Source organism: Sceloporus undulatus, chromosome 4, assembly GCF_019175285.1.
Source record: "Sceloporus undulatus isolate JIND9_A2432 ecotype Alabama chromosome 4, SceUnd_v1.1, whole genome shotgun sequence".
Classification (NCBI taxonomy): domain Eukaryota; kingdom Metazoa; phylum Chordata; class Lepidosauria; order Squamata; family Phrynosomatidae; genus Sceloporus; species Sceloporus undulatus.
In genome coordinates, this window is record NC_056525.1 from 221,720,599 (window position 1) to 221,732,274 (window position 11,676).

The 11,676-nt window shown below is 43.9% G+C and overlaps 1 protein-coding gene across 1 annotated transcript; it reads right to left on the bottom strand.

Moving 5' to 3' along the window:
• Nucleotides 1-3,074: 3,074 nt before the first annotated feature.
• LOC121929700 (cytochrome c oxidase subunit 6C) lies at nt 3,075-8,042 on the bottom strand. Its single transcript, XM_042465537.1, has 4 exons — nt 7,892-8,042; nt 5,298-5,424; nt 4,454-4,582; nt 3,075-3,186 (listed from the first exon to the last, which is right to left on the bottom strand). The coding sequence occupies exons 2-3, from the start codon at nt 5,409-5,411 to the stop codon at nt 4,463-4,465; spliced, it is 234 nt and encodes a 77-aa protein (XP_042321471.1). The 5' UTR covers nt 5,412-5,424; nt 7,892-8,042; the 3' UTR covers nt 3,075-3,186; nt 4,454-4,462.
• Nucleotides 8,043-11,676: the final 3,634 nt, after the last annotated feature.

An 11,676-nucleotide genomic window follows, 5' to 3' on the forward strand; every position in this document is an offset into this window, starting at 1 on the left:
TGCCATGAATGTCTAGTCGTAACCAACTAGGGAGTGCTGCTCATCTCCGTTACTCAGCTGAAGAACTAGTGTTGTCAAAGACGACTCCGTGATCACTTGGCCAGTATGACTGCACAAAACGCGGTTACTTTCCCACTGAAGTGGTACATATTCATCTACAGTGGTCCTTTCTTTTACGCAGGGAATCTATTCTGGACCCCCCACTTAAAGAAATTTCGCTTATGCTTGAGTCCCATTAGAAGTACAGTGCGCCTGCACTATAGGCGGGCGCCCCATACGCAGCTTCCAGCTTACATGGATGCCACGCGATGGGAGAGTGATTGGCGTATGCGCACGCAGCGCACACACTCTCCTGCGACACAAGCCCCATTCAATTGAATGGGACTCGAGCTTACACATTTTTTTGGCTTACACAGGGGGGCTGGAACAGATCCCCCGTGTAAGCCAAGGGTCCACTGTAATGAGGCTCATGTTCATGGCAGCACAGCAGCGCGCGCGCACCACAGGCATACATACCATTACTCTTTCTGGTACACGGCACCACTTCTTCCAGCACTTGCATGTTTTCAAACTGCTAGATTGGCAGAAGCTGGGACTAGTGACGGGAGCTCACCCCATCACACAGCACTTGGACCTCGGATTGTCAACCTTCCAATCATCATAATTAGCATCTTAACCACAGCATACCAGTAATACGCAAACTTTTTACCCTAGAGACCTTCTTTACATCTACATGAGGACAGGTACCACTCAATGTAGTATATGAATCAAAATATATTACTTAGTGTATGTATTTTCATTCATAAAATTCATGTATATTCATATTTTAAATTTTTATAAGGAAACAACATTGTTCAAATTAGAACATTTTCAATAAATTCAATATTTAACTCAACACATGTGTTAATTTTACACGTTAAGTCTAGGAAGAGGAAGCGGGATCAGAGCCTGTAAGTCTTTTACCTCCTGGAGATCCCGCACCACCATTTAAGAACCAATGACCTTCACTACTAGCTTTGCGTTCTTTACCATCACAGCAGTCAGCTCTTGCTACAGCTATTATCTTGCAATGTCCATCCCAGAACAACTAGGATTATGAGGCCAACAAACATGACTGTTTATATAGAGTATGTATTTCACCACAGCATGTAAACATTTTTCCAAGCAAAATTTACTTTAACCTTGAAACTCTAACTTCCCCTCTTTCATGTAATTCATATCCCATTTGAGAATGAGGTATTTCAGAGGAGAGTTCAATCTAGCAAGCAACCTGACCTCAAAATTACTAAAGATTAGAATAGGTGTGGCAGTGTCTCAAGGCCTCCATCACTTCATCCTACATTTTCTCCCTACGTCTCCTGTAGATTTCCTATGGTCCATTTTATTTTATTATAAGATTTTTGGGGGGAAAGACCTAAATCCTGACACAATACCACAATGTCATAGGAAAAAAATCCCTTTAAATATCACAAGTTAGCTATCACTAGGAATTTAGAAATAGACCACCAGCATTACTTGCTAATCTAGATAAGGTTTTTAACAATGCTGCAGAGACTATCTCACATCTTTTGGGGTAGGCAGAATATGGAAGCTGACTGCCTCTTGAGCACATGGGTGCATGCAGCATGGGCATTACACTGTTGCCCATCTGATGCAGCTCTTATCAAATCTACATGATTTAATAGCTTTTTCGTCCGCAAATCACCACAAAACTACAGACAGCTGAAACTGGATTGATGACATGGGCAAATTCTAATGTGAAACACAAAGCATAAATGTTGGGCTTATAACCAATGTTTTTCAGGATACTCTACACACAGATACTTGGAGATCTAAGTCCTGTATCAAAACAAGGAAGCACGAAGGAACTGATATAAAGACCAATGCTGCACATGAATTTTTACACTTAGGCCCAAATTCTACTGTTGGGCCCAATCAGAATAGACCCACTGAGTCACTTGGATTTACCATAGTAAATCATTCAACATTCAACAATTGATTCAGTGGATCAACTCTAGTTGGGACTAAATAAAACAATTCATCCCACAAACTCTCAATCCTGTATGTAACAGCCCATACTACAAAGTACATCCATTTGCACAGCGCCTTTTAAGCAGCAAAGATAAAGAGGACTAGAAGGATTTGGTGCTCTTTCTCAGTGGTGGAAGACAAAATGCACAATACACTAAGGTAAGGGTTAGCAACTGCCCAGTGGCCACGTGATACCCTTCCATGGGCCACACCATCACATTTGAGAGCACTGGAGGTGATATAATACTTCCAGGTTCTCATTTTGACTGATTTCTACTCAGGTTCATCCTTTGAGATGGTTGGGTATGGTAACCCAAATCTCATTTGTGGGGACTTGAGAGTCATTCTGGCCCATTTTGGGACAAAAGCTTGCCCCCAAATTAAAATCTGTCTTGGGAGGCTTCAGGGGACAAGGAGAGCCTACATGCTACACTTTCCTTACCCCTGGCCCAAGGGAATGAGGAAACACATATTCCACATAGCCTGAATTGTGACAACTTCAATAGGATTACCTTTCCTTGAACTGAGGCCTCACTGCAGCATCCTGAGAAACAAAGATGCCATTAGATCAGAGTGGAGAGAGTATGACCCACAGGCAGTTCCACATGGTAATTTTTGTGGCCCCAAGATAACCCCCACCCCACAAAAAACTAGAACTTTTTGGTCACTTCCTGTAATAAAAAAATGCCTCTCCTGCATCTACAATGGTCCAGGGAGCCAAAAACATGGTAAAATGCCCTCAGTAATTGCATCTGGAGGCAAAGAAATTAACTGTTTTTGCCAGGGAGATTCAGCCCTCTGAAGTCTCTTGGGGGACCAATACCACTTCCTAACCTCCAATAGTTGTACATCCCTGCATTAGATGCCCCCCCCCCCTTTATTGTAATATAGCTATCTTACAATCATCTTGCTGAAGAGTTTTGCTAGGAACATTAAGTATGTTAAAATCCAGGATGACTTAACATCCCTCAAAGCCCAAGCTTGTCATCTTTTTTTCTAGATTCCTTAGAGCAGGAGTGAAAAAGTGAAAGAAGGCCAAGGCATTTGAGATCAGTACTTCATTTAATGAGCAATATTACAGTGTGTCAGACACTGAGGTGAATCACAAGGTATAGTTCTCTGAAACAGCGATGCTTAGTTGTCATTGATCCAAATCTGAAAGAGAAAATCCACAAGCAATAAAGATCAGCCATCTGTTCTTATTTTCAAGATACAAAAACATTTTCACCTAAACCAAGCAAGAGACTGCTTTTGTCAGAATATTTATACATACAGTAATAGGTTTTCATGCTACAAAATACCTTTGTTTACAAGCAAAATCTGACCCAAAACCAACAGACTAGAGATTTAAAAATGATAATAATGCATGCAGTATCACACTCAACAGCTACACCATCAGGATGCAAAGGAGCAGCCTTTGGAAAAAGATGAAAAGAGCAACCATGTATAAGTATTCAGGGAGGAGGCAATGCAATAGTTTTCTGGTCTAATCTCCTCAGCTCTCCTTAAAAAGTAAACCAGAGGTGAAGGAGGCAACAGTAGCAGGCTCACAAGAGTGAGTGTTTAGCAGCTATGTACTTGCTACTAACCACAAGCACCAAAGATATAATTTAGGGCCCCGGGGCATTCTGATGGATGCATTGCCAAATATACATGCTGCACCATTTAAAAGTAGGGTTTGCAAAGCAACATCTTCCTGTTCTTTTTTCCCCATCGTTTTTGGAAGTCAGTACATTTATCACTGCCATTTTCTTTTCCCCTGACATTGGCGGGTTCTAGACCGCCGCTTTGAGGCGGTCTGCCGCCGCTGCTTGCTCCACGCGGGAACCTCAGCAGCCAAACCGCGCGGCTCCCGCGCGGAGCAAAAAAGAAGCTCCAAAATGGAGCTTCTTTCAGCAGCGCACTGATGACGTCACGAAGCGCCAAGGGCACATTCGTGACATCATTAGGGCCACGTGACGTTCGGACGCTCAGTGTCCGATACGTCAATATGGCGCCGGCCATGTAGAAGGGCCGGTGCCATATTGTATGGACACAGTCCGTACTAGACTCAGGGGCGTCTAGAAGAGACACCCCTTTTTTAAAATGGGACGTCCTCTGGACGTCCCAACTGCCGGTATGTAACCGGCCATTGTTTCTTCACACTATTCTCCAACATGAAGTACTAGTTTATCATGAAATAGCAGCACATTAAACACAAATACAGAGCTTTACTATCTCAGTCTTCATATTAATCTTCATTATCAAATAAGTGGTGTTCTAGGTTATGCAGCAGAGTTTATCAAAAGACTGCTGTCACACACTATGAGCCCTTCTAATACAGTAGATTACACACCTTAACACCTTGGCAAGTATACCTTGCCAAAAAGAAATCTCTTGGTGAAAGTGAACATCTTGTATAGTCTAAAAGCTATCCAGATACCTGCTTAGATCATTTGGGTCCCACACTCTGAAAAACCCCAGCTTTCCTCATTTCCTCAAAGTCCTTCATGGCATCATAGTTTTTGTAAAAGTCTGCATATGCTTTTTTCCTGGGCTCAGCCACACCAAACTGAAAAGGAAAAAGATCAGACTGAACAAAATAGTCAAACCTAGAATTTATTATTATTATTATGGCACATCTCAAGCCACCTTCTATGAAAAAAGATTTTACCAGTGTCTGGTAGGGGTTTAGTTTCTTATAAAATATTGACTAACAGCACTGAACTGCCGCACAACTCCACCTCCATATTAAGGCTTCAATTATGTATGGATTTACTAAAATGAAAGCGCCACTTGTGTTATGGGCTTATCCCTCAACGGACACACACAGGATTGCAAGAGATTGTTATAAGAAAACTATCTCCCTGACGACGGAAGGTGTAGGTGGGACAAGGTACGACTATGTGAAGAATATATGAGGAAGTGAAGGGCAAAGGTAAGGGGGAAAGAAAGAAGGAAGATGAAGGGTGATAGGGAAGAGTAGGGATAGATAAGATATGAGGGGAAGAGGAGAAAATAAGGAAAGGAAGAAGAAGGTTAAAGATGGAAGAGATAAGGAAGGAGAAGTAGGGATAAAAAGTATATAGAGAGAATGGGAATGGAGATAGAGAAAAGGATAAAAAGAACGGGAGTACGGTCGAAGGAATGAGAATGTAAGGTTGATAGTTTTATGCAAGATCTCTTGAAGTATAAATATGATTTTGTACGAGTATGTTTTAATGTGGTGTATATAAGTTTCAATAAAGGTATTTTTAAAAAAATAAAATTATCTCCCATGTACTGACCTTGTAAGAAGCTGCACATCCCAAAGCAAAGATAAATGCTACTGCGATGTGTTTTCTCAGACGTTTGGCCAGAAGGCCTCTCATCTGTGGTTTGGGCAACAAAGCAGCTGACATGGTGGCGATTCTCCTAAGAAATGGAAACGCACCAAAACAAAAGCAAGTCTTGTTATCACAGCACCAACACTAAGTAAGACCAACAAAGAAAAGCAACAGGAATGAAGGTGAGATTATTAAAACCATGAAACCCGGTGCAAATGAGTTCCACTTCACAGAAATTGAAGGAGTTGCTATCAAAGCTACTCATATTCTTAAGAAATTGCCAGCACTTTAGTTTGAAACAAATATTTAATGAGTGCTATGATCCCATCTGATCTTGGATGCTAAGCAGTGTCAGCCCTGGTTAGAACTTGGATGGGAGACTGCTAATGGATACCACAAGCTGTAGGCTACATTTCAGAGGAAGGAACTAGCAAAAGCCCTTCTGAGTGTTCCTCAGTCTAGCCTTCCCAATTCTATTCAGGTGCCTCTTAAAGTGCAAACAAAGGCTAAATAGTAATGGATTGGCGCACTCACAATGGCGACTGCAGCGTCCCTTCAGAGGGAAAAAGGCCCCCGGGAGGCTGCCCTTTTGGGGCGGTCTGTTCTGCACCTTAAAGTTGATATGGTCTCTATTCTTCCTGCTAATCTTCTCTCTCTCTCTCTCTCTCAATCTTCCTGCTAACTACCTTTAGTTAGGTTAGGATTTAGTTTTGTTATGTATATATTTATTAAAGCCATTATTATTATTTGTTTTTAAACCACAAACGACATGTTTGTTGTTTCTTTGAGTCAGTCTTTATTTTTTCAGGAAAGCATACAAATATATAATCTGCCTCACTGCGAGCGGAAGCTAGACTCCGACCCCTTTGACTTTCATACTTGCTTGTTTTCCTTTCCCTTTAAAAGGGCTAAGACCCTGGGAAACTCAGACTGTAACTCATGGCAGCCCTGATCCCACTGGCCTCCTCCAGCCCCACACAAGACTCAATGATGGTTTCCCAATCATGAATCATAACTCCCATCTACCACTGAATGTAATGGCAATGCCATCGGACTTGCCAATATCGTACACACAGCCTCAATGGATTCACCAGTACACAGTTTCCGGTGGCTGAAGTGAAAACTGGGTGAGATTGGATTTTTTTAAAGTGTGTTTTTTAATTTGATGTTTTAAAATTTAAGCTTAACTTTAAAAAACAAAGACCTGGGGCAGTCTCTCCTTCTCCTCTGCATTTTGAAGGGGCTTTTGGCCTGTTTCTGCCCAGAGGCAGATGTCTGAGGGACACTTGTGTCTCACACACACCTTTCACAGTCTCAGTCCACACACCCCTACATTACTTGATGTATTTTAGTAGCCGCTTTGATCTGCTCAGAGGGGCTGGATATAAATACATTTATTATTATTATTATTATTATTAGGGATGCTGCTTCCGAAAAGGGCGACCGTCTGTCCCAACCAGAAAGGAGGACCAAGTGCCACAAAATGTACAGCGTTCAAGGAAAACGGAGGATGTGCCAAGATAAAAGCCAAGAACCGGCATAGAGAGACAGCTGCCCTCCACATTCTCTGGGCCAGGGGCACAGGACCCCCGTGAATGTTTTTGCCTGAGAGGAGGCCTCTCTAGGGATCTCTAGGTCCCCCAGACAATGGCCAGGCATTGGCCATAGAGCTGCCCTGGAAGAGCTACAGAGGCCTAGAAAAGGGCGTTTCCTAAGTCCAAGGTTTGAAATGCAGGGCATCTCCTGGGGAAAGGCCTGGTCTCCCGGCCCCTGAGGAGCCATTCCCCCAGGTCACACTCTCTCGGCCTCAGAGGAAGGCAAGGCAAAGCTACAAGGCGAAAGAGGCCTCCGACAGAGAGAGCAGGAGCCAGTCCTCGCCAGAAAGGAAGGCAAGGCACCGCTCAAAGGAGGAGGAGGAGGGCCTGAGAGGGAACCAAAGAGGGAAACGCAATACGATGGTCATAGACCATGAAATAAGACATACTATAGCAAAATAATATGGAATTTAAAAGGCAATATTAAATCAATCAATAAATCAATCAATATAAAATAAACCAATATTAAAAAATAAAATAAACGTCTCCAACTAAAAATATCGCATTACAGCGCTTCGTAAATAAAGGTTAATGATGATGATGATGATGATGATGATGATGATGATGATGATGATGATGATGAGAGTAATTCTTAACCTTTGTTGTTCTTCGGTGCATCTAACCTCCCTGCTTTGCTTCCTGAGGGTTTGTAGATTGAAACTAATAAATAAATATACAGTAAAATAAAATAAATAACAATAAAATAAAACAATATAAAGGGAGTTAAATAGGATAAAATGACGTCAAAACCTCGTGGCAGTTTCAGCCCCTGCTTCCGAGCCCTAATGGAGGGCGTTCTGGGGCCCCTCCTGGGCAGACCAAGAGGGAACGAAGGACGGGGCCTAAGAAAGGAGGGCGCCTGCTCACCCTCCCTCCCTCCCTCCTCTGGGCCTCCGGGAACTCCCCTCAGCCCCCGCCGCCTCAGCGCCTTTCCTTTCGCGGAGATAAGAGAGGACTCACTCTCGCCTGGCGACTGAAGCCGGGGAAAGAAGCTCTGTGGGGAACAAACCGCGCCGCCGCTGTCCTTCCTCTGTCACCTTTAAAAGCGCAGCCTCGCTCTGCGCACGCGCGCCGCGATGACGCCACGCCGGCTACGGCACGGAGCGTGGGACAAACTTGATCGCCAGGCGCAGCGTTGCTCTGTTGGTTTTTGCCCCGCCCCCTCCTCTTCCTCCCTTACTAGCGCGAGCGGAGCTACTTATAGGATGTGGGCGGGGCCAGAGTGAAGGTTCTTTTTGCCCCGCCCCTCTTAGCGCGAGCGGAACTAGTGGCCCTTACTGAATGTGGGCGTGGCCAGTGAGGGTTATTTTTGCCCCGCCCCATCCCTTATTAGCGCGAGCGGAGCTGGAGGCGGTTACAGTATTGTGAGGGGTTTTGCTCGGGCCCCCCTAACGCGAGCGGAGCTAGTGGCGGTTAGGGCTGTGGGCGGGGCAATGTGAGGGATTTGCCCCGCCCCCTCCCTTGCTAGCGCGAGCGGAGCTAGTAGCCGTTATTGAAAGTGGGCGGGGCCAGTGCCAGGTGGAGGTTTTGCATCTGACTGGGAGAGGAGGAGTCAGAAATGGGGAGTAAAGGGGAGGCTGTGTGGCCTAGTGGTTGGCGCTGGACTGGGACTCTGGTCTACGTTTTGGCCTACATTCTGCCCCTGTTTATAGTAGAGAATTATGACTACCTACTTAAGGCAGAAAATGAAATGCACAGATATAGGATAGGGGCACCTAGCTTAACAAGACTAGATGTGAAGGGGATCTAGTAGGCCACAAATTCAAATGAGTCACCAGTGTGATGCGGCAGCAGACAAGGCCAATACGATTCTAGGCTGCATCAATAGAAACATGGGCCCATTCTACATGGGCCTTTGCCACGCCCCCAGTATGTCCTAGGGGTTGGCCAACGACACAGCATCCAATCAGGCCTCATCCCTAGGATGTACTGGATACTTCAAAATGGCGGCTCCCTATACACATGGGTGCCGCCATTTTGACGCCGCAGACACTTAGCATCCGCCTGTCGCAGTGCGGAAATGACGCCTCAAGTGTGCCATTGGCGCCTTGCGCCGTAATAATTGTGCCGCAAAAAGAACCAGGTTTTTGTGGGTTCTTTTTGCTGCGCCAGGGAACCGTGTGGTTTGTCCGCTACGGTTCCCTGGCGCAGCAAACATGGGCGCTCTGTAAAGCGCCATGGTGTCTAGATCAAGGGAAGTAATAGAGCCAATGTATTCTGCTTTGGTCAGGAGGACTCACCTGGAATATTGTGTCCAGTTCTGGGCACCACAATTCAAAAGGGAGATTGAGAAACTGGCGTGTGTCCAGAACAGGGTGACTAAAATGGTGAAGGTTCTGGAAACCATGAAGCCCTATGAGGAGAGACTTAGGGAGCTGGGTATGTTTAGCCTGGAGAAGAAAAGGTTAGGAGGTGATATGATAGCCCTGTTTAAATACTTAAAGGATGTCATACTGAGGAGGGAGCTATTTGTTTTCTGCTGCTCCAGAGATTAGGACACAGAGCAATGGATGCAAGCTCCAGGAAAAGAGATTCCACCTCAACATTAGGAGGAACTTCCTGACAGTAAAGGCTGTTGGAGAGTGGAACACACTTCCTAGGAGTGTCATGGAATCTCTTTCCTTAGCAGTCTTTAAATAGAGGCTGGATGGCCATCCCTTGGGGGTGCTTTGATTGAGAGTTCCTGCATGGCAGGGGGTTGGACTGGATGGCCCTTGCGGTCTCTTCCAACTCTGTGAATCCATGATTCTAACCTGTCACCAATAGCCCCTGCTACAATCTTGCAGACTCCGAGCCATGGCTTCCTTGACTCTTCCACTTGTAATGCAATCTTCTTTTTGTCCTATTGCCTTCCACCTCACTAAGCACTACTGTCTTTTATAATTAATCATCTCATCTCAAGATATGTCCAAAGCTGTCTTCTTCTATTTCTTTACATTGAGTACAGTGGACCCTTGTTATACGCTGCGGTTTGGTTGCAAGATCCCCCGTGTATAACAAAATCCGTGTATGCTCAAGTCCCATTAAATATAATGACAAAATGCAAAATGGTGTCCCTTATAAAAAATGGAAAATCAAGGTTTGATATTTGAAATTTATACTCTTTGTGAACATTTTCAAACCGTGGATGCTTGAATCCGTGTATAAAAAATCCATGTATCAGAAGGGCTGACTGTAGTATAATATTAGCCTCAGTTAATTCATTTTGGTTTCTAGGAAGAGTTCAGACAAGATTTGCTCCGTTTCACTATTAGTCATTTTGGCAGTCCATGGTATCCACAGATTCTCCTCTGGCACCACATTGAAATGAGTTGACTCTCCTGTCAGATTTCTTCACTATCCAGCTTTTACACCAATACATAGAAAGCTAAAGCATGGATGATCCTGACTTCAATATTCAGCAATATATATTTTTGCTGTCCTTGAGCAAGCATTGAGGCCATGCTATTGAGGACGCAGCTGCGCTGGGCAGGACACGTTTCTAGGATGAAGGACCATTGCCTCCCAAAAAGTATTCTACGGTGAACTCAACACGGGTCAGCGTAAGAGGGACACCCCAAAGAAGAGATACAGGGACTCCCTGAAACAACATCTCAGGCTCGGCCAAATTGATCACCAACAAAGGTCTGCCCTGGCCTCGCATCGGGAGGCATGGAGACGCACTATCCACGATGCTGCAGCCTTTTTCAAAAGCTCACAGTGAACGAGTCTTGAAGAGAAACAACAACACAGAAAGAACCACAACCCGGAAACATCACCCAAGGAGACTTTCTGCTGTGCTTTCTGCAATCAGACCTGTTTGTCCCAGATTGGCCTTTTTAGTCACCAGTGCGCATGTAGAAAGCGCGAGATGAGTCCTTCCTGAATCTTTGTTTGTGAAGCAAAGCCAGAGAGAGAGAGAGAATTTTGTTCTTGATGATCTTATTTATTTCCTTTATAACGCCTCTTTCGAACCTTAATCTTCTTCACATACTTGACTTGTCTTCATTTTGATTTATATCTGAGCCAATGTATACAAAAACTTTAACAGTTTTGATGTTTTCATCATCCAGGTTAAAGTTATGTAAATTTTCTGTGGTCATCATTACTGTTTTCTTGAAGTTCAGCTGTAACCCTGCTTTAGCACTTTCTTCCTTGACTTTCTTCAGTAGTCATTCCAAGTCTTTGTTGTTTCTGATGGTAGTATGATGTCCTCCACATATCTTAAATTGTTGATGTTCCTTCCTACAATTCTCACATCTTTTCCAAATTTAATCCACCTTTTTTGTATATGATGGATGTATAAATTCAACATCTGAGAGCCTCTAGGGCTGAAGGGCGGGGTATAAATACCGTAAATAAATAAAAATAAACATATAAGCTGATAAAATGCACACTTGTCTGATTTACTTGTCAAGTGGAAGCCATTCTGTTTCTCCACATTTTCTCCTGAATATAGGTTATGCATCAGGACAATCAAATATTGCAGCACACTCATTTCTTTTAGTGTGATCTTCACAATCACAGGCATTGCTGTAATCTATCACAAGTACAGGCTGATTTTTCTCTGGAATTCTCTGGTATGCTCCATTAGCTAATATATATTTGCAATCCGATCCCTAGTGCCTGTTCCTTTTCATAATCCATCTTGGACATCTGGCATTTCTTGCTCCATATATGCTAAAAGTCTTTGTTGTTAAGTTCTGAGCATCACTTTGCTTGCCTTTGAGATGTATACAATGGTCCAATGGTTAACTGCTATCTCT